The sequence below is a fragment of the Molothrus ater genome, chromosome 2 (assembly GCF_012460135.2).
Source record: "Molothrus ater isolate BHLD 08-10-18 breed brown headed cowbird chromosome 2, BPBGC_Mater_1.1, whole genome shotgun sequence".
NCBI lineage: Eukaryota > Metazoa > Chordata > Aves > Passeriformes > Icteridae > Molothrus > Molothrus ater.
Genome location: NC_050479.2, coordinates 23,834,348 through 23,860,067, shown reverse-complemented (window position 1 = coordinate 23,860,067; position 25,720 = coordinate 23,834,348). Strand labels below are relative to the sequence as shown.

Genomic DNA, 25,720 nt, shown 5'->3' with positions numbered 1-25,720 from the left:
CACCTAACTAATAGGAAAATCTAGGAAAGATAGGAATGTAATGAAACCCCAAATAAATGTAATAAACTCCCCAGGTAAATGTAAAGAAACCCCAAGATTTCTCAGTTTCTTGGACAAGGATGTTGATTACCTGTTTCAGTTGTCAGACTAAACTTCTTTTAACTGTCTACAAGAATGGGAATTTCAACATTTTCTCAAGAAAAATAATACATTGTTCAACTCTTCTTACAGTTACAAAGTTTTAGTATTTAGCCTAGAGCTTGCTCGGAGTAAGATTCTCATACTAACCTCAGTGAGCTCAAAAACAACTCATCACTGTTTTGTCAAGGACTACACATTTTCTTAACTGTTGTATTTAATATTTAGCCTTTTTTTCTTACGCAGAACAAGCTCATCTAATTTCAATTAGCATTATAGGTTACCTTTTCTAAATCACTTCCTTGGATTCTTTCCAATTTCTTTGTATTTGAGCCTGACTGTAAGAAGAGTATGTCCATTATGTTCATTCACACAGCCCTCATGAACGATTTCAAAGTGATAAGGTTTTGTTTGGAATGTCACGGTGTTAACTTGTGCAGCTCCTACACCTTCTTCACTCTTCATTGTTTACTGTATGTGTATTCATTGTCTTTCTTTTGAATATAATTCTCATACTTATATTTATTGGAGGGGGGGAGTGATTAGTTTTTATTTCTGATTATTTCACCCATCTAGAAAGATCCCTCAGAATTGCAACTTGGTCCTAGGTACTTTAATATTATTCAATTCAATAATATTTACATATCTTTGAAATGTCTTCTCTATACCTGATAGCCATTAATGAATGTGGGAAGCCATCAGACCTAAGCTGGATTCAGCTGACATGTTCTCCTAACTGAGAAGCATGTTACTCATGTACTCATGTACTCAACTGAGAAGCATGAGCCAGTTACTCATGAATTCTCTGTAACATCCAACTTCACACTTTATAAAAGATAAATCACATTTCTTTAGTTTGGACATGAGGACATCCCATATGGCTGTGTAAAAAAAACCCAACAAACTGCTAAAGTAAGATATACTATATCAACCCTCTCTTCCCATACTCTGAACTAACTACTTGTGTGAGAAGGTAACTAGATGGTTGTTATTTGATTTGTTACAGAAACAGGCAGAGCAGCTGCTTCCTATCACTCTGTTATTCTACAGATGCTCTTAAACTGATTGTTTAATAATGAACTAAACAAAGTACCTCTCTTAATACCAGAGTTTTACTGATTCATGTTTTCTCAACTATAGCTTTGGAATTTTTTCCAGTCTTCTTGTACCACAATTGAACTTCATTAGCTTTTGAAGATAATCACTAAAACATGCATGTGAACTCAATAGCGTTTTAGGAATTTTATCAGATCTAGACATGAATACCCTGGTAAATTCCCTGTTTATTGCTTTTCTGGTCTATATTCCTACATCCATTTCTGTTACTAGTTGCTAGTTTTGTTCTGGATACGGTCACAGTGAATCTCTTTTTGTGAAGGCCATTGCAAAAAATGTGTCTACAACTGCAGTAATTTTCAATCTGCACGGTTGTAATAAGTCACCTTGTTATTCTGCTTATCCAAATAGAAGACAAATCTATCTTCTCCATTTACAAAGCAAAACCAAGGAATGTTTTTCCTTTCCATGGAAACTATTCAGAACCTGCTTTGATTGATCAAGTAAAAACTTAGAAACCTTCTCAAACCATGAGCAAGCACCTAATTTCCCAGTATTCCCCAAATCAGAAAAGAACAAACTACATTGCCTTTGAATGCATGGGTCCTGCTTTGTCTGAAATAGGAATGAAGACTTTGAAGAAAAAGAAATTAATGAAGTGTTGCATCCATGAAGTAATGTGAATTTGTCATTGATTTATTTAACACAACTTGCAGATAATTACCTGGAAATAAAGGAATAAATTTTGATTCAAATTCAGTGTCCTACAACTGGCTTCATTTGATGGATGATTGAGCATATAGAGTGACACATAGATTCAGGCCCAAGAATGTAAGTCCTAGAACAGACTTAGTTTCCCTGTGAATGTCTTTATTTCTGCAAAAGGGACTCAAGATGGGTATCCTGGACAACAGGCATATCAGCACAGAAAGAGTATGACAGACACAACATATGGCCCAACACTGCTTGAGTGTAAAATCATTCATTTGATATTTTTAAGTTGTGGTTACATTTATTTTGGAAGAAAATTATATGTTATAGATCTCTTATTGGGAGCATATTTTCATAAAAGGGGTAAAGGCAAAAATAATGGAAATTATAACACATTAAAAAAATGTTAAATCCCCTTTTGAAGGAATTTTGCAAGCATGCAAGTTTTGACTTAAGAAAATGTCTAGAGCCAAATCTTTCATATCTTAGCCTCCAAAACTTCCATTGGCAGCTGTGAAAATTCTGAACTGAGGAATAAAACATGATCTGATGCTTTGTTTGATCCTGAAAGATCAAATGTTTGAATTTGGGTTTGGATTCTGTTTTCTTCTCTTAACATAAAAAGAAATCTACTTAATAGAAATATGCAGAAGTAATTCAGCACCCAAGAATATCTCTAAATTCCCATAACTGTTAAGTGAAGGCTGGACAAATGATTAAAAGTGCTTGAGTCCTACTACAATGCCAAATGCTGACTTCAGACTCTTTTACAAGATGTATTATTATTATTAAATACTGTATGACTGTTTTCCAAATTGGAAAACTACTATAAAGTTAAAAGTAAAGGATCTAAAGATGTATCTGATATGTTCAAGGAAAATAGCCAGATTAGAAAGTACCACATGGGCAACCTAATTAAAAATCTTAAATGCTTCTTTTCTTTCGTCATTAACTATTCTCACAAGCAGCTACATCCCTGCCAGGTATTTAGGGACATGCTTCCCCTTGAGCACTACTTGGTGATTTAAGGCCCAAGGGTTTAAACCATAAAAAAGAAACTACGACATAATTAAGTGCTATTTACTTAGGCAACATATCCACAACTTTAATAAAGCTGCGTACAAACCACAGATTTTTAACCGGCACTGCCTTTTTTAAAAATAAGTTTTATAAAATATTCTATAATACAAATTGTACCCCTTGTATCTTCAGTAATGCCCATTTCATTTAGTTCTATATTCTTGTTCTAATAAAATACCTTTTACTTTAAGTAGCTCAGTTCTGTTTGCCATTATGATAAGTATATATTTTGCAACAGCTTACTATTTTCTAAACTGGATAAACTTGTGGGGCAGGAAATCTTTGATTTCAGCTTTTGCAAAATGTAAATATTAGCAAAACACTTTACATTACTGACATCTTTTGATCAACAGAGAAGATAAAAATAAAGCTTTTATTCTAACCATATTCTAAAATATGAGCAAAAGTTTTATGAGCAAGCAGAACTTTAAGAATTCAGGAATATCTGACAGAAGCCACATGTTTAAAGGTAAGTTAACATTTCCAAAATTCTGATTGTTATACTTTGTTGAAACATGGGGATATTCAGCACCTTGTAGCAAATATTTCTAAAGCACAAGAGATAAATCTTCAGAAAATTATGGATATTATCCAGTGAACAATCCTTGACTGCAGAAAAAGTATTACCATTGGAAATATATGCTGAAATATTCATAAATTTCTATTAATAAATGACGTTTAAAAAGATAAACAATTATACTAATTTGTCTTCCCTAAAATACCTATAAATGAATCAAATAGAAATTGGGTCAAATACAAGTACATATAACACTACATTACTCCAGGGTTTTTGACCTAACTCCATACTCCCACTGCTTGGAGTTCCTTATTTTCTGAAAAAAAAAAAAAAAAAAAAAAAAGAAAAGAAAAGAAAAAGAAAACCAATGAATACATTCTTTGGAAAATATTTTATTTTTTTATTATAAAATGTACAGTATATTGACCTTAATATTATAAAACACTGTACTGTATCAGAGTCTTGTAAAGACCAATAATTTATAAAATGAGACCAATTTCATTGTTACTCTTTCTAGTCTCATAGTCAGATTAAAAAATATATATAAAATAGATAATGAATTAATTGACCATAGCATCCTTAGTAGCTGGCAAATGTATGTTCATATGTTAAGGCAGCTAATCTCTGCATGTATTTTTATTAAAATAGATCACTCTTATTTGCTAATTTAGTCTTTGATTTTGAAGAGCTGATAGAAGCATGAACAGAAAGGTTAATAATCATATTCTATAAGCCTAGATTATGAAAAGGTGCTGCAGGGTATAAAGAAAATTATGTTTTACTAAAGTACTTCTATCACTGCAGCTCACTTATGAACAGTTAATACTTCTTTGGTACTTTTAAGGTGCTTGTTAGAACAAGAAATAGCTTTGGACTATTGACAATAGAGTACTTTAGGTCTCAGATGCTACTGGATAGCATGAAAAACATTGTCTTAACAATTTTAAGACCTTTTACAACATGTTAGTCTTCTCAGTTCCAGACTTATTACCATACTGAGTACAAAAGAAATGCAGATTAATTCCTTTTTCTTCTCTTGTTAGCCATTGTTGCAAGCAGTACTCTCCTCATTGCACTCGTTTGGCAGTGACTTGAACACAAGTATCCAGTTAAAGGCACTTGTTTTAATGTTAGAATATGTGTATGTAGGTTGTTTTAGAATCACTGCCTAGTATATTTTTAGCAGTGCATTTATAGAAGCCTGCATCCCTTTGAGTGGACTGCTGGATGACTAATGACCCCTGAGGATGGAGGAATTTGTTTCCATACAGACGGGATTGAGCTCCTGATGTCAGATGTGATTTATCTGGAAGCTCCCATGTTATTTCTGCTTTAGGAATCCCAATGGCCATGCAGTTCAGTTTAACTGAATTTCCAGGTCTGGCATAAATGACAGGTGCTGGCTCACTGGTGATCCGAGGAGGATAGGCAATGACAATGACAGGCACAGTCATAACAGAAGTGCCATACTCTGTTGACACTTTGCACAGGTAAGTGCCCCTGTCAAATACAGAAGCCTCACGCACTGTCAATGAGCCATTCTCCATCAGGGAAAAGCGACCCACGGCCTGGGGGGCATCCATAACCATACCATTGGGCAGTGTCCAAGAGATCTGCGCCCGCTGGTTTGCCTGGGTGATGCAGTGAAGCTGCAGAGTTTCTCCATTGATGATGCTCACCAGGTTGTTGTACTGGTTGCTAATTTCTGGCCTGAGTCCTACCTTCAGGAAGACTACTCGTTCCACATACCCTCCTGGGTTTCTGGCTGTACAGCGGTAGGTGCCAGCATCCCCAGCAGATAAGCTGCTGATGTGTAAGATCCCATCCCTCTTATGGTAAAATCTGTGCAGGCGACTGCCACTCAGCACTTCAGAGCCATTGGGAAGGATCCAGCTCGTGCTGGGTTTGGGATTCCCCTGGACTGAGCAGTTCAGATTGATGCTGTGCCCAGCAATGGCAGTGATCCTTTCACTGACAGGGTCTCTGAAGGAGGGTTTCTCCAAATGGTCTGTGATGAGGAGCTGCACAAGCAGTCTCGCTTCCCCACCTTCGTTGCGCCCAATGCACACGAGCTGCACGGCGTCTGTCTGTCTCACCCCTCTGATGTCCAACGTTCCATTGCGATGCACAGTGATCCTGTTCCCGTAGTAGGGAGCCGGCAAGATTACTCCTTCTGGAAAAGCCCACAGGACACGAGGAGCAGGGATGCCCTCAGCTTTGCAGTCAATAAGTTTCCGGCTGTCTCTGGTGGCTGTCTCCCGCACAGATGTTATCGCACTGAGATGACCATTGATTCTGGGAGGCTGAACGTCAACATGGATCCAGACTATCTTCCGATCTTCTCCAGCACTGTTCCGTGCTACACAAGTATAGTTACCACTGTCAGACCTTTGGGCCTTTTGGATGAGGAGGGTGCCATCTCTGTATATCTGGTACTTGTCAGACAGGGCAGGAATAGGCCTGTTGGTTGGGGAAAGCCAGGTCACCTTGGGAGTGGGTTCTCCTTTGGCTTCACATGCGACTGTGACAACATCGCCATAAGGTACGTTAATAGTGATGAATGTTTTGTTCCTGATGGTTGCAGGCTCTGCCACCACTTTGACCCGGACTTTCATTTCATCCTTCCCAATCTGGTTTTCAGCATAGCAGGTGTAGTCCCCTTCCTCTCTCAGTCCAACGTCATTGAAATACAGGGTTCCATTATCAAAGACCACATATCGCTTCGTCCGGCTGCCGCTGTCATCCGACTGCATGAAAGTATTGATCATGCTGCCATCTGGAAGACCCCAGGAGATCTCTGGGTTTGGCAGACCTGTGGCTACACAATCAACTTTCAGGTCCCCTCCATACTTGACCTTGTGGTTATTCTCATTCTTATGTTCTATTTTTGCTGGTTTCATCATCACATTCACTTTGAGGACCACATAGTCATCCCCTATCTTATTGCGGGCCACACACAAGTAGTCTCCTGCATCTTTGTCTGTAACTGAATGAACAACCAAAGTCCCGTTGCTGAATACTTTGATTCTAGTCTCCAAAGTGCTGTAAGAAAAGAAAAAAGAATCTAACATCAGCTACAAAATCACATTTTAGGTATAAACTACTGAGAAAAATCTGTGGGAGAATAACAACTCAACAGTATCAAAAGAAAAAAAAAAGGATAGGAGAGGAAAATTGCTACTGTTAAATAATTAGATGGTCACAAATTTCCAGGATATTCACCACCAAAAAGCAAATGGAAAAAAATAATTCTACTCACTTGTAACCAAGTAATTTTATTGTGTTTAATGACTTTAATGCTGTTTTTGACCACGAAATAACAAATTATGGTGGTTTTGACTCTTCTGACTACTTGTACATTATTTTATAACAGTGAAATATGAGACCTCTGAATTATATAATCCACATGAGCCCATATGGACCATAATGGAGTCTGGTACCTTGGTCTTCAGCTGAAAACAAATCAAGATGAGGAACCTCCTCTGGCATTGGGTATAAATATTAAACCTTTAGAAAAGTCACAAAGAAGCCAAATGTTGCTAAGCTTTCCTTTTTTCAAGGAAAAAAAAATCCAGTATGCTAAAAAAGCTTCTTTTTCCTTTCCACTTCACTATGGAATTGGTGTATTGTTGTCAAAACCAACTTCCTCAGTAGCCACAGTTTTCTTCCCAAAGTAGATCTCTAGTATTTGAAAAGCAGCCCACATAAAGATCATGAGGGAAAATTAAAAAGAAACACAGTATTTTTTGTTACCACTATGAGGCATAAAATGCAATCTGGATTTTGGGCTATATATTTTGTGATATACAGGTTACCTAAATATATTTTTGTCAATATAAAACAAATTATGACTATGTTCAGCTGTGAAGAAAGTTGTTCCCAATTATGCATTTTAATTACAGTGCATTTCTCATCTCTTTATAGTGCTCTAAGGTGAGTTACAAATAATTTATAGCACAGAAATTTGTTTTCAACCAAGTGTTAGGACAGTTAATGTAGAAGTGATATTTTACTTGATATTGCAAACATTGGAAAACATATTGTTTTAGGCATTTACATACAACCAGGTTTGCACAGACCTTATTTTGCAGTAACATTTGTTTATACATGACGTTTAAATTATTGTGTTTGTTTAAGTAATTATAAGTTGATTTATTTGCCCTGTATTTACTGTGTGTAATAATTTGCCTAAGAGGTAAAATTCAACGATCCCTTTTCTGCAGGAGAAAAGCAGGCACCTGTGCAATATTATTCAGAGTAAGCACATTGGAACAAGTACACAAGCTGTATATCTGGACTTTTTGCTACATTTACAAGTGGCTGTAAAAGACAAACAGTGGCAGCTTATCCTAAAATCTTGAAGCTAACTTTTCAAGAGTAATACTGCTTTCAAGAAAATTATGCTAAAATATGACTTAAATGTTTTGATATAATTTGAAATTTCTTCTTAAGGATTGGGAGGATCATTCAAAACCTGCAGAAGTCAGGAACGAAACCTGTGAGTGGGCTTTTCTCTAAGTTCATCCAAACTGCAATTTACCTGCAACACCCCCAATAGTCGATTCCCTTACCTGTGAAGGGAATCAATCATCCTTTTGGAAGGCAACCTCCATAATATCCGAGGCCAAGGGTCACCAGAAGCACTACAGTCCAAATGCAGGATGCCACCATATGTTACATCTGTTCTCTGAGGAGAGCTCCCAGTGATCCTAGCATTAGATGTGTACTTCTTCACATGGAGTTGAACTGTTCTCCTGGCAGCTCCCACCATGTTAGCAGCAATGCACTCATAGGTCCCACTGTCCTTGGGGGAGACGTTGCGAATGTAAAGAGTCCCATTAGGAAAAACAAATAAATTCCCATTGACAAACTGAGAAGGTCGGATCTGGGTGCCATCGAAGACCACCCAGCGAATGTTGGGAGCAGGTGCTGCTTTGGCAGTGCAGTGGATGTTAATACTGCTACCAAGGGGCAGGGAAATGTTCTCTTGCTTTTCCTGCTGGATGATGGGGGGTAAGGCTGCAATGTGCAGCCTCACTGCAATGCTGTCAGCTCCTGCAGCATTGCTTGCTACACATTTGTAAACTCCTCGGTCTGAAAAAGTTGCTTGCTTGATAGACAAGGTTCGGTTTTCATGAAGCATTATCCTGCTTTCTGTGGTTGTGACTGCCTGCAAAATCTTCCTATCTGGGAAAATCCATGAAATTAATGGGCTTGGAGTCCCGCTAGCCTGACACTCCATTGCTATGGTATCTCCAAAGTATACTGTGACATCTCGATAGCGGGAAAGTAAAATTTTGGGCTGGTGGGCTACAATTGTGAGCATAACCATCATTTTATCTTCGCCATGCACGTTCTGAGCTGTGCATAAATACTGTCCACGATCCTGAAGCTGAGCATTTCGGATAAGGAGGGTACCATTTTTCCAGACTTCAAACCTTTGTAACTTGCTGTTGGCTGTCATTAGAGCTCCTGTGAAAGTGAGAGGAAAAAAATAAAGATCAAGTCAAAGGGTTTAAAATGTACATTATTGCAATAAAGAAGTCCTAAGTGAGATTTTAGGTTTACTCAACACCAATTACAACTTTGGAGGGCCTACATGACATCTTCTGACTCTATCCATAGCACAAATTAGTCTTAGTTTCTATGGCAGAACTAACCACTATCTTGCAAACATGGACAGCAAGGAAATTTTTGAAGGCCTTGTTTTAGGATCCCTCTTAAATCTTGTTGTAACTTTTCTGTTCCTTTTGCATGTGGAGATGATACACACATCAATATTTAAGGTAGCAATGTTAACAAACCCATACTCAAAAGTATTGCTGTAATAAATTCTAACTGCTATGAATAAGCAGAGTTGGCTGCTTTTCACAGCCAAAAACTATTCTTCAAAAATGAACGCATTAAATGGTTTTCTTTTACTACAAGAAACACTGCAAATCTATTATTACTTGCAATGATTAGTTGCAATTAATCATTTTCTCTACAATGATTATAAGTGACAGGAAGCATTTTTCAGTATTTTGAAGTATTCCTGTGATCATGTTGCACTTCTGTGCAATACCCCTACAGACCATGCAGAAGAAATTTTTTATCTGTCTTACCTGTAGAGACTTTTGTCCAAGTAATAAAAGGCTTGGGTTCCCCAACTGCATCACAAGGGATAAAAGCATCCATTTCAGCAAGGATGGATATGGTCTGAGATGCTTTTGTGATAATTTTAGGTCTTTCTCCATGTACTCTAAAATTAGCGGAAGACTGAATTACAGTTGAATTGCGTGGCATAATGCCTCCCATGTAAGGAACAGATGGAAATTTTTGATGACGAAAATGGACATTTTTAAAAGGATGAACTGTAGTGCTTATTTGTGGTTTTGTGCGCTGAAAGGCTGGAGGGGTGATCTTTAAAATCACCCGTGGTGATGTGGTCGTTGTGGCATGTGGCATTGGAGGCACTGGAATAGCTGTAGCTTTCTGCACTGTAATCCCAGTAGGTAAGACCTGAGCAACCTTCTTCTCATTTGTGTCTTTTGGCACTGGTTGACTAGGAACATCTGGTTTAGGATGCATACTTAAGTTAGGGAATATCCTTGTTCTGTTGAAAACGAATGGTATTCTGGAACTGGGGTAATAGGGGATCCCTTGACTTGGTAGTCTCCCAGATGTGCCTCTGTTATCTGGAATATGGTTATTTCCAAAAAATCTTGAATTAAAATTGTATCTGTTCTGACCCTGATTACTGAACTTGCTTTCGGTTAATGGATTTGTTTTGTGAAATGGAGAGGCTTGTGTTGGGGCAGTTGATTCTCTCTGGGAAGCAGAAGTTTTCCTGTCCTGGATGGTATGTGCTGCATAGGCTGTTATCTCTGGTTTGTTTGTGTAGTGAAGAGGTTGATGTGTTATAAAATAGTGAAGAGGGCCCTGTGTTACAGGAAGCTTCATTGTGCCTCTTACTGGAATGTGCTTTGGAGGCACAACAGGTAGTCTTTGGTTTATGCTTGGTATCATTCCAGCAGGTGGATGGGGAAGACTTGGATTTAGCAGTAAACTGTTGTTTGACTTGCTGCTATACAACTCATTGAATTGCTGCTCTTTGGACTGTATGCTAATCCTGTTCTGGTTAGAGGAAGGAATAGGGTGAACATTCTGTTTTGAGGTCATCACTATTTTGTCACTACCTGCTCCAACTTGTTTTGCTTCTGGGAACCTTTCTTGGTTAAAGGCATTACTCTCCTTGGCTGTATAATGAAAAGAAGAATGGGAAGTGCTTGAAATGGAAGGGGGAAGAGTGATAAGTTTTGTAAATGGAATAAAAGCAGTGGATGTAGTAGGAGGCTTTTCAGTCGTCTGTGAATGATAAAACACACGTAACATAGATTCCTTTCTGTCCAAGGAAGATGGCACTGTCCCAGCCTGGGAAGTAACATATTTCTTTGTCTCTCTGACTGGAAAAGTCTGAGTTTCTGCAGTGCTGAAAGAGGAGGATAAAGTAATTATCTCATACTGCTGAGGTGGCTCAGCTTTTGCTGGTGTTTCTACAAATACTGTGGGCTTCCATGGCTCCTTTGAAACTGAGATGTCTTTAAAAACTTCGACTGTGCCAACAGGAATACTTAAGTCACTCATAGTGGGATATGCCACCTGGAATGTTCCAGCAGTTGTTTCATTAACCACAACTTCTAAGTCAAATAGGTTAGGCTCTTCTTGAGATTTTGGTTTTGTTGATAGTATTGAGTATTGAGTATTTCTATATGCAGGAGAAGTTGTGGTCCTTGATTGTTCTGCCGTATGATCCACAGTTTTAGAATCTGCTTTCATGTCCTTCTCCGCAGTGACATTGTCTAATGAGTGGTATGCTGGCACTTCACTTTGCTCTGGTTTCAGAGATACACTTGATTCTTTCGTGGGAAGCCCATCATGTACAGCATATGATGATAAAACTGTGATGGGCTCAGTCACTGGAAATTCCAAGGTTTCAGGGTTAGTAGGGTGTGGCACATGTTTGGCTCCAGGTGGAGAAGCAGTAGGCCCAAAAGAGGAAGTTGTGATCACATCTCTGATTTTTGTAGTTTTCTCTGTGACACCTGAATCAGGAATTAAGGAAGGAGTGGATTCCATATGCTCCTCTTTCCTAGCCTGTATTTTGGTGTTTTTAAGATCAGGACTTTTAAGAGTTGCAGCAGAAGTTTTGGTAAAAGCTTCAATTTCAGGTGTCCTTGGAATTATAGGCATTGCCTCTGTGGTTAAAACAGGACGGGGCAAAGGCTTTGGTCTTTGTCGGATTCTGTTTGGCCTTCTCCTTCTCCCATAAGGCCTTTTTCTACCATGCTGAGCAATAAGTGAAGGCATAGTCTTTCTATATGGAGTTGTTGTGGTGGCCACAGTGGTCAATCTAATCATGGAGGAAGCCGTTTCTAACTCCTCTGCTGTTTTATGAGGAGCATTAGCACTATGCAAAATGAATATGGGATTTTGTTTTGGAATAGCCAAGTTTCTATGTTCCTCTGTCTGAGAATTGTCTGCATAACTGCTGGGTATGCTTTCTTGAGTCACTGTATTCCTCTGAGTTTCAGGTTCTTCTTCACTCTGAACCCTAATGGGGGTGACAGCTAGAAAACTGTTACTTAAGTCTGCCACTTTAGTATGACTTGTAGATATTTTTTTGAGCTGGTATCTTGCATCATTGCTCTTTTCTCTAATAAATGGAAAAGTAGATGAAGGAGCAGTGGTAGTGCCTACGGAATCTGTTGGGATGATCTCAACAAACTGAGAAGGTGCCGAAGTTACAGTGTCAACACTAATTGGGCCCCCTTCATTTAACTTCAAGCTTTCCTCCAAGGTGCTATGAAGATCCACAGTCTGAGACTCAGCAAGGAGAGTAGCATCAAGTGGTAGCTCAGCAAAAGCAGAATTTTCTTCAGATATAGAAGATACAGTTTTATCTACATTTTCCACTGTGAATAAACTGCTCTGAACATTAGGAAAGTTTGTCACAATTTTTTTGGCTAGAGGTTCTTCAGTAAGAGCAACTGAATCATCTATCCTGACATCAAGGTGCTGCTCTTCTTGTGGTTGTGGAGTTGGAGAGACAGGAGTCAAATATGGACCTGACAAAGCAATTTCTACAGTGTCCAAACTTGCAGGTGTTTCTAAAGCCCTGTGGCTGGAGAATGGTTCAGTTTCTGACCTTATTAATTCAGGCTGGACTGAAAACACTTCTGTGTTCTGTGAAGCAGTGACTGAGAATTGCTTGTCTTCACCCACAGGTGATGCATCAGCAGAGGAATCCACCACATCAGCTCCTGTCTCTGAAGACGGAGGGCTGGCTAAGGGGTAAGGGGCAGGAGTAGTTTCGTGCATAACTGATGGCAGTAAAGTTGTTGCAGAGACAGTTGTAGCTGTCGTTCTAGGAAGATTCTTCCCACGGACCTTTGCCAAAATGTCAGCCCAATGCTGTGGATTAATCTGTTTGCTTGCCACATTAATTCTCCTTCGAGATTCAAATACTCTCCGGCCTTCTGCAACATTGCTGTCTTGGGTTCCATCAGTACTTTTCCAGATTTTCATTTTCCTTCTGCCTTTCTTCCCCTTTTTAATTTGAGCTTCTGGCACTTGGTCACTTTTTTGTTTAAAAGGTATTTCCCAGTCTTTTAGGCGGTTCTTTCTTTGTGGGAACTCCTCCACCCCTCCTGCCCCTGATCCCTCTTCATCATCTATGACCCGCCCTCTTGTTTTTGACAAACCTTTCAAGCCTGGGCGCTTCTTTAGTTTGATTCGTTTAAATGACCTGTCAGACACCATTTTATTTACTGTGACCCTTACAATAATCTGATCTGATCCCTGCTGATTGACAGCCACACATCTGTAATGGCCACTATCAGTGACATGGCTCCTTGGAATAAGCAAAGTACCATTGGGCAGCATATAGCCTTTTGAAGAGTTTGATAAATCATTGAGTACCTGACTGTTTGGAAGAATCCAGCTCAACTGTGGATCTGGGATGGCAATTGCATTGCATGGCAAAGCTATTGGATCTCCAACATTTTTTTCAACTCTCACTACATCTGAATCAGCTAGCTGAATAGCTGCAGGCTGCACAGCAAGTCTGTAAGGCATTATGTCCACATCATCTCTCACTTGGGCAATGCAGTGGTACACACCTCCATCAGTGTAACTCACTGCTTTGATTATTAGTTGGCCACTATTGAGAATGGAAAACCTACTGTCTTTGTCATTAAAAGGTGCCTGCAGTTTAGTTCCATCTGGAAAAAGCCACTGAATGGAGGGACTCTCAGAAGCTTTCACACTGCAGCTCAGCTGACACTCTGACCCTTCCACCACACTCTGTACTGTCCTTGTGCTCTGATTTTGCTCTATCATTACCCAGTTTCTCTGCTGCCTGGTGGTTTTGGTATGAATTCTCTGAGAAAACACAGTAAAAAAAGATAGCACCACTTTTTTCCCTGTACTCTCACGCCTGTTTAATTGGATATTTATAAGAGGCTGCATCACCCAGGAAGGCTCAGCAAGTATTTGAGCTTTTACACCTGTGTAGTAAAGAGCATCATAATCTGAGCCTTGCCTGTACTGATAGATTATTTTAGGCTCTTTTCTGAGCATAAGTTCCCTCTCTAATTTAACAGGTACTTCACTGTAGTAAGCTATAAGCTTCCATAGTTTTTCATAGTTTTCTCGATTCATTGGACATTCAAAATCCAGTGCAATTGTGGCATTTATATCTATCTCCTGAGTCTGGATTTGATTCCACTGAATTTTGGTAGAACCTGTTGGTTTTTTGATTTCACAGTTCAGGTGGACTATATTGCCATGCTCATCAGTCATATTTAGAGTAATGTTCCATGGCGAGGCCTGAAGTTCTTCCAAAGGGAGTTCGTAACTGTCACCATCTTCCTCATTTTGAGTGCTGCTATTTTGCCTCAGTGAGGACTGAATTACAGGCTTCCTACAGGAAATATCTTCCAAGTTTTGAATATCTTCTTTCTGCAGTTGTTTTGGGCTGCTGCACTTAGCACACAGCTGCCCCCCTTCATAGGCCTTGTCCTTTTTGCATTTTAAAACACCTGAAAAAATAAAAAAGGAAGAAAGAAATAAAAGGGAAAACAAGACATAAATAAGCTGAAAAACTGTTCTAGTTAGACAACTCTCAGAAATATGAAATAAAATTCATGAGGATTGCGTATGATTATAAGGCAAGACTTAGAGAATGGCACCTCTTTGTTTTACAGCTGAATGGGCACCCAATTCTCAATCTGACCATGATTTCTTTGCATAGAAATCAAAGTGTGCAGGTCAACATTTAAATCAGCAACAAACTACTCTCTGTGTCAAAAAGTCTGCATTTGTAGTGACAGCCTAACTTGTGGATCTAATATGAAGAGGCGTGGGATCTTTCAGCTTTCGAAAATAGAGCATTTACCAGAGAAATGCTGGACTTCCTCATTAAATAATCCAGGAAGCTTTTTATTATTTCTCTATTGATGAACAGCATTGGCAGTACACAAAATTGCCAATGCTGTTCTTTTTTTTTACTGTAGCTACCAAAACAGACTGACTAGTTCTTGCACTTACAAGCTATTTATCAGCAGGAAAAAAATAAAGTGCCACTTCTTCCCTGACCTCTGAAACAACTGCAAACTTTGTAATAATATAAAAAAGATAAAACAGAGAAGGAGAGCTAGACCAGGAAATTACAGTCTTGACTCCTCTCTTCTGTCAATGCAGACTCTTGTCTGCCAAGTAACAATCATATATTTATCACATTGTTCTGCTCACTCAAATGTCAAATGTACCTTAGGTATTCAGTTTGAAACCATATAGTAAATAAAATGTATTACAGTTATTCTAGGAATAAGTATCATCCTGAAGAATGAGGGATCTTTGAAAGAATGAACAATATACCAGTGGGTTATAAGGCAAGATGTCAGGAGAAAGGGAAATACACAGCAAATTTTCATACCATTATTTTAATGGAAAATATGTGCTTTGCTAATCTGAAAAATCAATTTTCTGGAAAAGGTGTTAAAAATTAAATACATATACATATATGCAGTTTGTCACTTGCAGATTCAAAACGGATGTTTCAAAGATAAGGAAAAACTGGCCCACAATCAACTTGGCAGTGGCTACACTAGTCTGAAGAAATTTAATAACTCTTTCTAGACAGAATTCCCAAAGAAGTAAATGTTATAGCAGACACAGATAAAAATCTGTCATACATGAAACTGGAATGGATAAATTATTCCTCCCTCCAAAAATCACTACTGTTTTAGCATACAGAGGTAACCTAACTGAATAAAAATACTAGCAAGTCAACACTGCACTAAGGAAGGAATGTTCAGCTAATATATCATTATTATAACTTACAGTAAAATTTAAGTACATCCATTAGACATACACACACAATTTGAATCAAGAACAGAATGTAACAATATTAAAATGTAAGCTAGTGAAATACAGTATTTCAGTCAGATGACTCAAATATCTGTTTAGTCAGGAAGACTTATATTACTTATTTAAGCATCACACATTCCTAAAAAGCACTGCCCTACAGTCAAGTGCAAAACTGCAATGAATTATGTATTCTAAGATTACAAGACCCACCATCATTCACCATACGTGCTCCAAAATAATTACATAAACCTTGGGACTCCATCACTTATTTGAGACATCTTCAGTTACAATTAAATGCCAATCCCCTTTTAATAATTTTGCAGAAGCTCTGGTGTGACACCAGCTCTTCTGCTGCACTGAGATACCCAAACTGAAAACTGACGCTCAAACCCCTCCTCATTTAGTGTATTCCTGATACAGAAGCATTATAAAGCTCTCTTTTTTGCTTCTGCACACAATCAGAAGCATTCCAGCCTAGACATTGTGATACTTTTCTCATCTCTAAGACTGAACAAAGACAAGCTATTTTATGAAAAAAAATACATGGTTGAAAATAAATACATTGTATGCACGTGAAAATACCTAATATATATTTGCTCCATTATAAAAGGAAGTTGTGGTCAATGAAGAAACACAGATGGACATGAAGAATGCATATTACAGCATTAATGTTAATAGATTCAAAATTAGAGGGCTTAATCAGGAATTTGGTAACCTGATTTCCTTCCTTCCTTGGACAAACAAATTCAAATCCAATGTTACCACCTTCCATGAGAGGATACAGTCAGCAGCTTTGTTGGCTGAGGACAATTGGCAGCCCTTACCAAAGGTACACTGCTGTGCAAGAAAATGCAGTAAAAAGTTATAACCTCTTTCCAGTTATAAACTTCACTACCACTTCCAACATCCCAAATGTAGTGGCTAATTTCTTTGCTGTTAAATACATATTTTTATCTAATGAAAGAAAACTGCTTGCTTTTTACAGTGTTTTTCAAACACATACATTTATAGAACAGTAACATGATTTAATACTGCACTTATACATCATGTAGGTAATAACACTTAGGAAATAACAAAACCATCAACACACAGAACAGGAAGAAAAAAAAATCAACATTAGGAGTTCAATAAACATTGGTAGCCTATGCTCCTACCTCCAGAAACTTCATTCCATTCAAGGAGCCACTTCAAACTGCAGTCGCAGTCCCATGGATTTCCATGAAGGTAAAGATTTTCCAGCAGTGGCATGCCTTGAAACATCCCAGCAGGCAAGGTCCTAAGAGCATTTTCAGATAGGTAGAGATGTCTTACTGTTGATAATTTGAAGTAATCAAGGACCATAAATGTTGAAAAGGTGTTGGGGTGAAGCTGCTGGAGCAAATTTCCTTCCAGGTGAACAAGTCTTAGAGAGGTTAAACCATTAAAAGCATTTGGATGAATAAACTCAATTCTGTTGTGGTCCATGTGCAGTCTCATTAAGCTTGAAAGTCCTTGAAGAGTTTGGCCAGTTATGGTTTTCAATTTATTGTAACTAATTTTGAAAACCTAAACAAAAACCAAAACAAACATCAATTAAAAAAAAAGAACCAGATATTATTTTTATTATCTAAATCCAAATAGAATAGCAATCAAGCAATTTTTTTCCTCCCACATTCAAATCTTTTGCACCACTGAAAAATGATATGTTGGCCAGAGGTAGAATAAAACTGAGTGTTAGCTGGCATTATCAAGTTAGATGTAGGCAGAGTTAATAGATATCCAATGTATTTTGGGGGAAAATGGTATGTTAATCCTAAAAAGGCACTATAAAGAACATTTAGTTTTATTTTCAATTTTTCATTGAAGTTAGTTTTGAAAGTTAGGAAAACATAAGCATTACCTGTAGAGACACAAGATCTTTCAAAGCACCATTAGGAATATTCTGAATATCATTTCCATGTATCATGAGCAATTCCAATTTTGTAAGTCCTGCAAAGGAGTTTTCATATATAGACTGTATACTGTTAAACCTGGGGAAAAAAATCACACATGCAGTTACAATTTATACACTGACTGTCATGGACTGCAAATGTAAAATTAGTATAATCTAACTTTCAGGAAAAACTGGAGGGACTTTAATGCATTGTCAAAAGGCCAGAACTTACTGAAAGACATATACAAGGCCCAAGCATACTTAGCTCATGTTTACACTACGATTTCTTTCAACTCACTTTGTCACACTTTAGCCATAAATTAGGAGTAAAAGTAATAAATAGGCATTTAAGTTCTAATAGTTGTCAGTATATTTTTCCATGCAGCTCAGTTTATAGAATGGAAATAAGTTAATGGCCTGTGGCCAAACCATGATGCTATGGAGCCTGGCAAACTAGACAAGCTGCAGTGCTGCCAAAGCAGCATTTAAAAATAAATACATAGAGATTTGGAGAGTAAACATTAAAAATGGGTTATCTCCCAAACAGCACAAGAAGCAGTAAGTCACATCCTGCTTCACTTACTGCTGCTACAACATGTAATTGGCTACATTAACTAAATACATAAGATCCAGGAATTGACCTTCCAATTCCATCATTTCAGCCTTGAAACTCCTCTTAGATAAGGAATACAGAAAAATCTACTCTTTGAAAATGAATCAGTTTTGCTTTGGACAAGCAAATCAGACTTCATTTACCAGTTTGGAAGAGTTACATTTGGTGGCCTAGCTCTACATTTGTGTTTTTCATATGTATACAGAAAATTAAATGTAGTATCTAATCTAGGCATGAAGTCTTAAAACTAAGCATAGAATTTTAGAGATTTTTTCCAATTTCTTGGTATTTTCTAGAAAGCAAGAGAAGACACAGCATGAAATTAACATACTTTGAATATGGAGAAAATACTTTTGGATTTTCACTATATTATCTATCTAAAAATCCTTAATTTGCTAAAATTTTATAATACTGTATTATATTTTTAGTCCTTCTGCAGATCCACTAAGCTTATAGCAGACATCTTATTAAAATTCCTAATTTCAAAATCAGTCCTTTGAAAAAAAATATTAACTTGTCTAAATAAAAAAATTGCCTGAAAAATTATCGGTTAGAAAAAAAATCTTCACCATCTAAATGTATAGCACTTAAAACAGTAATATGGTAAAGGTACTCAAAGTGCAACAACAGACAGTTAAGACAGTTTCTTCCTGGGAAAGGACATAACTCAGAAAATGTCATTTGTAGTGATGAAATACAAAGGGAGGAAATGTTTTTTATGCTAACAGTATATCAAATAATGTACTTTACTAAAAAAACCAGCCCAAATGCCTTAGTAACTTAGAAGTCTACATCCCATTTTCAAAAGCAATTGAAGGATCTGAGTACATATTTCTTTAATGTAGCTTTACTGAGCATAAGAGCATTTTGAGAATAAAATTAGGCTTTAGGTGGATAAAATGTTGGTGGATAAAAATTTTAACTATAGAGAAGCAAAAAAACCCCTAACCAATATATTATATATCACTATTGCCAGTCATTGCATGATCAGTTGCAGCTCAGGCTGCAGACCATGAGGTTGCCAGGGTGAGTTCATCATGGGTTGTGGGGCAGCCCTGACACCAAGCAAAGAGGACTACAACTGTTGCGTGTCACACAATGACCCAACATGGTACTTTTGTGAGATGAAGCCTACCAACAGTCCCTGCTTTCTTGTCTGAAAATCTGACAGATGTGAGTTGGCAATATCCTGGCAGAGGACAGTGAGTTGGAGTCTGAGCAATCTCTTCCCAAAATATGCTTATACGGTGCTTAGTGGCTTAAAAAAAACTGCAACAAAACCACAACTCCAAAGGCCATGGATCAAATCTCTTTCCACTGTATTCATTTAAGATATGCTATATCTCATTGTTCTCCAAAATGCTCCTGGGTTACATCATAGAATTTTACTCCTACGGTGTCTTTTTTTTTTTTTTTTTATTCAGGTATAAAATTCCATATTCTGTAGAAATCTCATAATACATTTAATTAAATATCTTTTTTTATACACTTTAAAAGTCTAAATGTTCTATTTGCCAAAGAAGAATTCACACTGTGGTATAAAGATTTATTTGAAAATAATAGTAACTCTTGTTTGAAAAAAAAAGCTAAGCTAATTCCTCCATGCCAGCAGCTGTAGTGTTTGAAATGCAGCACCAATGGGTAAGTAAGTACCCATCTCTGTGATTCTACTTGGGAAGTACAGAGATCCTGGTTTGCCCGAGCTGCACGAAGCATTCCAGGCTCCTGCACTAAGAGCACAAAACTGTTTGCCCCAAGCTGCCATACGAACCCGAAGTTGATCCTTTCCACGTGTTTGGGGATTCGTGCTGGCACGGCTGCCAGGGAGCGGAAGGTGCAGTGGACCTCGGTGGGGAGGTAGCAGGCGCAGGGCTGGGGGCAGCCCAGGGCGCCCCGCGGCAGCCCCAGCCCCAGCAGCAGCACCACGGACAGCGCCCCAGCCGCCGCCCGCTCCCCCATCATGGCGCCTCCCCTCGCCTGGCAACTCCTGCGTTGTTGGGGGGCAGGGAGGAAGAAGAGAAAGAAGAAATTATTATTTTTTAAAACTTTTATATCTTCTTGATATATTTTAAACCCTTTCTATACCTAGTGATTACCTGCATTGTCTAGAAAGTCTTTAGACAACAAAGGCCAAGTTCAGTTGGAAAGCCATTTTCTTTATTCCACGTCATTTTCTGTTTCAGTGTCAATTTTTCCCCCATTACTCACTTCTACTAAATACCTATTCTAAAAAAGTTATGCTATCTCCCTATGGTAATAAATTTTATAGGCTTATTCTGAACACCAAGAATAGTACTCACCTCACAGAAAAGCTAGAAAACTTTTAGAGACATATCTAGCTCAAGCAAATTGCCAGGGCTCCCTCTACAGTCAATGAAAGAAAAAAAAAACAAGCCATAAAGCCATAATCACTTGAAGATTAATAATATCAGTTATGTACCTCATCAGATAACGAGAAATAGTACAACTGAGGTTCATTAGGTCCCAAATTAGCAAACCCACCTCACCTAGCTGCCTAATTTTTAGACAGGCTATTAACTTTTGGTATGGTAAAATGTGGCTCAATAAATCTCATTCAAAATAGATATGGGGAATGATTGAGATAGAAAGTGAAAGAAAGAATTGGTTGGCCATAGATCTAGACTCTGTCATCCTTTGCCATGGGTTGCTCTGTGATGTTGGATATACTCTAATGCTGCAATCAAAACAAACAGGTATTATGATAGATCAAAAATGATAAAACTAGACAATTTGTTTAAAAGTGTAAGTACAGATCTTAGAGGAAAAGTTTATAGTATGTCTACCAATACTCAAGTTCACATTTTTGCAACTGCATGTCAAAGTCTGAATGGCTACAGCCATGGAGAGTCATTTGAAGAAGCACAGACAAGAAAACACAACTGTTACTGATTTTCAGCACAAGTAATTTCTGCAAATCAAGTCATTTATGTAATGTCTTATTACCAATTAAGCACCCTAACTCTGGACAAGTAAGTTTAAAACACTTCTATTCTTATTCCTACCAATAGAATAATTTGAAAACTTTTCAAATTAAAGTCATACAAGAACACAGTCTGTTATTAGTAACAGACATTTAATATTCATGCTTTACACAACACTGTGACAATAACAGAATTCACTTGTACCAGGTATAATTAGTTCCATTAGTTATTTGCTTGTAGTATAAAATTCAGATTTTCTCAGATCTGCAAGCAACAAGACACACATTTTTTCCCCAAGATTACCATGTGCAAACTATTACAGTTCAAAGGAGAGGCTCGTTGGGATGAAGAGTTTTCCCAAATATCTGTGGTCAAGTTAATGGGATGTTTAGCATTCTTTACGAGACAAATAGCTAGTAATTTGTTTAAGAATTTTCAGGTGCTGTTTTCCTTACATTCTCCTTAATGAAAATTCCTTCTACAAAACACTCCTACCCATTCAGATTCCTTTTGTCCCTTTCAGGGGATGCTCACTGAGGTGAAGAGGAGGCTGTAGTGCCTCGTGAGGGGCTGGGAAGGGTCGGCGGGCGGGACTCACCGTGCCCTGCCCGTGTCGGACGGAGGCACGGCCGGCCCCGCTCCGCCGGGATCTGCCGCGCCGCGCCGCGCCGCACGGGGGCGCGATCAGCCCCCCCTCCGCCATTGGCTGCCTCCACCGCCCCGCGCAGCGTGTCGGCCAATGGGCTGCGGCCCCGCCCCGGGAGGCGGGGCGCGGGCGGAGCCCCGAGCGGCAGCCCTTCCCTCACGGCTCCCGGCGGCGCGGGCGGCGGGAGGGCGTGGTCGGTGTTGCGCGGCCCGGGCCGTGCGCCAGCAGCGGCTGGGCGGAGGGGGCTGCGGAGAGCCGTGGGGAGCCGTAGTCCCCCTCGCCTCCGTGTTTCCTTCTGCCATACCGGAGGACAGATGCTTCCCATTAAGGAAGAATGTCCCCGCCGGACCGGGCGACGGGAGCCCCCGGGCTGAGGGCGAGCGCCGACACACGGCGGCACCGGCTGCGGGACGCCCGACGGCCGCCAGCCCGGCAGCCCAGCCGCTTCCCCGCTCCCACGCAGTCCTGCCGGGGAACCCTAAAACCCAACCCGACCGCCCTCCGGGAGCGGTGGCGTGCGCCGCTCCTTACCTGCGGCTGGGCGAGGCGCTCTCGGCAGGCGCTGCCCGCCGCTCCCGATGCTCCGGGCGGCTGCGGGCGGACGGCGGCGCGGGGCCGGCGGTCACCTGGACCCCGGCCTCGCCTCCGGCACCGGCTCGCCGAGCCTCATCGCTGCCTGCGGTTGCCCGCCTCGACGCCGACTTAGGACTCCTCATCACCCGTCATCCTGCGGGATCCGCCGCCGCGGCTGGGTCCCCCCGAACGAGCATAAGCGACGCGCGGCAGCCGTGCAGGCACCGCCGGGTGCTGGTTTGTATTGACTGCTATTGTTTCCGAGCGCTCCCCTTCTCCGGGTGCCGCACGACCCCGCCGAAAGTCGGTACGCCGCAAGCCCTCAGCCCCGGCGGGAGCCCAGCGCGTCGCTCCGGGGGCTCCGTGGGCCAGCGGGCGGGCGGGCGATGCGGGCGGCCCCGCGCCGCCGGACGGGCTGCCTGGGCGCGCAGCTCTCCCCGCGGCGGCAGCGTCCCGCCGCCCGCCGCCGCATGGGGACCAGGGATGCGGGTGCCGGGGCGCCGCGCTCCGCCCGCCTCCCCGCGCCGGGCGCTGTGCTGGGGGAGGGCGCGGCGCAGCGGCTCCTCTTGCGGGGTGGGCGGCACCGCAGGGCAGGGGGCGGCTGCAGGCGGGCCCGGGGCGGGGGGTGGCTGAAATAGGCTCCGGAGCCGGTGGACAGGGGTCGCAGCAGTTGTGGTTTCTGAAGTTTACAGAAAGTTTGTCTCTGGGACCTGGGTGCATCCAGCACCGTTGAAGCACTCGGACGTGCAGCTACGCATCTTGTGCGTTCGCACACACGTATACTCACAGGAATTCAGCGCATAATCCCTAACTGGACTCAACAGTTTGGGTTTCTTTCTCTTCCCATAGTGATATGGTGCTTAAAGACATGGTTTAGTGGTGGGCTTGGCAGTACAGGGTTAATGGTCAGACTCGATGATCTTGAGATCTTTCCCAGCCTTAAAGATTCTTTGTTATAGGTCTCCCATCACAACACAAAGAATCAACCTGACATTAATCCTTATACTTCATACTGGCACAATTCTGCTGCAGAGACCTGTATCGTGCCTGTGTGGGAATTTGGTCTCTGTAATCATACTCAAGAACAGAAACTCCAATAAATGCATGTGAACCGAAAACCTCAGAACTGAAATAGAGAGGAAATTACAACAATAGAGGAAAAGACAGCCACCAGTAATTAACCAGGCTGAATGTAGACCCAGTCATTAATTACCTTTTAAAATGCACCAGAGAAGCAAACTTTAGTTTAAAGTCATTAAATCATTGACATCCCTCTTCTCAACTTCTCTCTTAGCAACTGTTTCAGTACAGAAAAGTAAGCCTATCTCTAGTCCAGTGAAAAATGCATGATTCAGAAGACCATACACTAGTATCTAATCGGTTCTGCTGTGGGGTTTTTGGATATGCATAATTTTCTGTTCCCTGGATAGACAATGTGGCCATTTCCCTCATCTGTTCTAAAAAGCCAAAAAATTCAGTCTTTCAAGTTGCAGAAATGAGCATGGATGCATCTTAAGTCGTAAGAATGCCTCTGAGTTTTGATATGGAGCTTTCAAATTCCATCTCCAAGGTAAGTAAATATAGGGAATGGCATTATATTCAAGGCTGTAAAATTGTGGCCAGTGGATCATCACCAAATTAATAGAAATAATAAGAATCCTAATCAATTACCCATTTTTAACTTTGAAACTGTGAGTGGTGTGATTATCAAAATGGTTGGTGGGCAAACCTCTTTAGCTGTTTGCAATAAGCTGTTGTCAGAATCTGGACGAGTCATATCTTCCAAATGCTTTAATAAAGTTTCACTTTCAAAAGAAAAGCTCATTATGCATGCTTTTACCTGCAGATTCTTTTTTTGTATTGTGATATGTTGTCTTTTATGTCATGTTGACAGCTTAGCTCCACACAACTAACTTAACTCCAGTAAGTCTCCCTCACTTACCCAGTTTGATGTGGGGGAGGGAATTGGAAGGGGAAAAGTTTGAAAAATCACGGGTTGGGATGAAGACAGTTGGATAGGTGAAGCACAACAAAAGCAAAACAAGGAATTAATTCACTACTTCCCATGGGCAGACAGGTGTTCTGCCACCTCCAGGAAAGCTGGGTGTCATCATGAACAAAATTGACTTACTTGTGGAGGCAAATGCTGTAACTCCAAACATTCCCCCCTTTGTAAAGCTGCCCCAGCTTTACATGCTGAGCATGACACCATAGGGTAGATATCCCTTGGATCAGTTGGGGATTGATCCAAGGAGCAGTCCCAGCTGTTTGTCCTGCCAGCTCCTTGTGCATTGCCAGCCCGCTGTCTTGGCAGGATAGTGTGAGAAGCAGAAAACACCCCAGCACCACATCAGCCTTGATCAGCAGTAAGATAAAGCATCCTTGTGTTTTCCACACTGCTTTGGTCACAAATTTAAAACACAGCACCATATAAGCTACATTTAAATAAATGCCAGAATAAAATATTGCAGACATTTAGAATAACAACACGACCATGATGTTCACTATCTTCAGCATAACTTTTTTCAGCCAAGCAAAGCCAATACCAGCCCATATTGTTGTATCAACTCTGTATTAACAGTAAATGCATCAACAGTTCCCAGGGTAAAAACCATGCTACTTTAATAACAAAGTATATGTATGTTTAATTTATTGCAAAGTTTTACCATTTTTTAAATGTAAGTTGTGAGAATGAAAAGTATTAAGGACAGGATTTTTTTAACTGATGTGTAGTGCTTACAGTTAGGGAGTTAGGAGTAAATATTGTCCTTGATATGAAACTTGTAGATGTGACATGTGCTTGGACAGCCCTGTGGTCACAGTATTTTTTTAGTTTTTTACTTTGAGGTTTCAGCTATATTTCAAGGGGAGGCATTTACTGGTATCTAGATAGCTGCTGCAGCAGTGTAATTTCTCTGATGCTAGCTTGTCTGGCATCTGGTACAGTGAATGGTTGGAAAACATCTTTACAAACTGTTTCAAGTTTTTACACTGTGTATAGGGACAGGAAGAGCACATGAATGGTGAAGGAAATCATCCATGTCACTGATATTTGCCATTTCAGCTGTGGTACCTGCTGTTTACACAGAATTTATGGAGTGGTAGGAAAATATTTCAAAGG

General features: G+C 40.1%; 1 protein-coding gene across 1 annotated transcript; it reads right to left on the bottom strand.

The window, feature by feature from the left end:
• Positions 1 to 3,874: 3,874 nt before the first annotated feature.
• On the bottom strand, positions 3,875 to 22,647 carry MXRA5 (matrix remodeling associated 5). The gene is made up of 7 exons (XM_036393648.1): positions 22,558 to 22,647; positions 20,210 to 20,425; positions 17,793 to 17,922; positions 17,068 to 17,458; positions 9,607 to 14,583; positions 8,074 to 8,974; positions 3,875 to 6,544 (listed from the first exon to the last, which is right to left on the bottom strand). Exons 2-7 carry the CDS (start codon positions 20,398 to 20,400, stop codon positions 4,633 to 4,635), a joined length of 8,502 nt encoding a protein of 2,833 aa, XP_036249541.1. The 5' UTR covers positions 20,401 to 20,425; positions 22,558 to 22,647; the 3' UTR covers positions 3,875 to 4,632.
• Positions 22,648 to 25,720: the final 3,073 nt, after the last annotated feature.

Bases quoted from the DNA above. Each gene is read 5' to 3' on its own strand.
- MXRA5 (XM_036393648.1), bottom strand. From the start codon at position 20,400: ATGATGGGGGAGCGGGCGGCGGCTGGGGCGCTGTCCGTGGTGCTGCTG. The intron at 17,923-20,209 runs GTTCGTATGGCA...TTTTTTCCCCAG, and splicing joins GTGGAAAGGATCAACTTCGG to GTTTAACAGTATACAGTCTA. The intron at 17,459-17,792 runs GTAATGCTTATG...GTTTTTGTTTAG, and splicing joins AAGATCTTGTGTCTCTACAG to GTTTTCAAAATTAGTTACAA.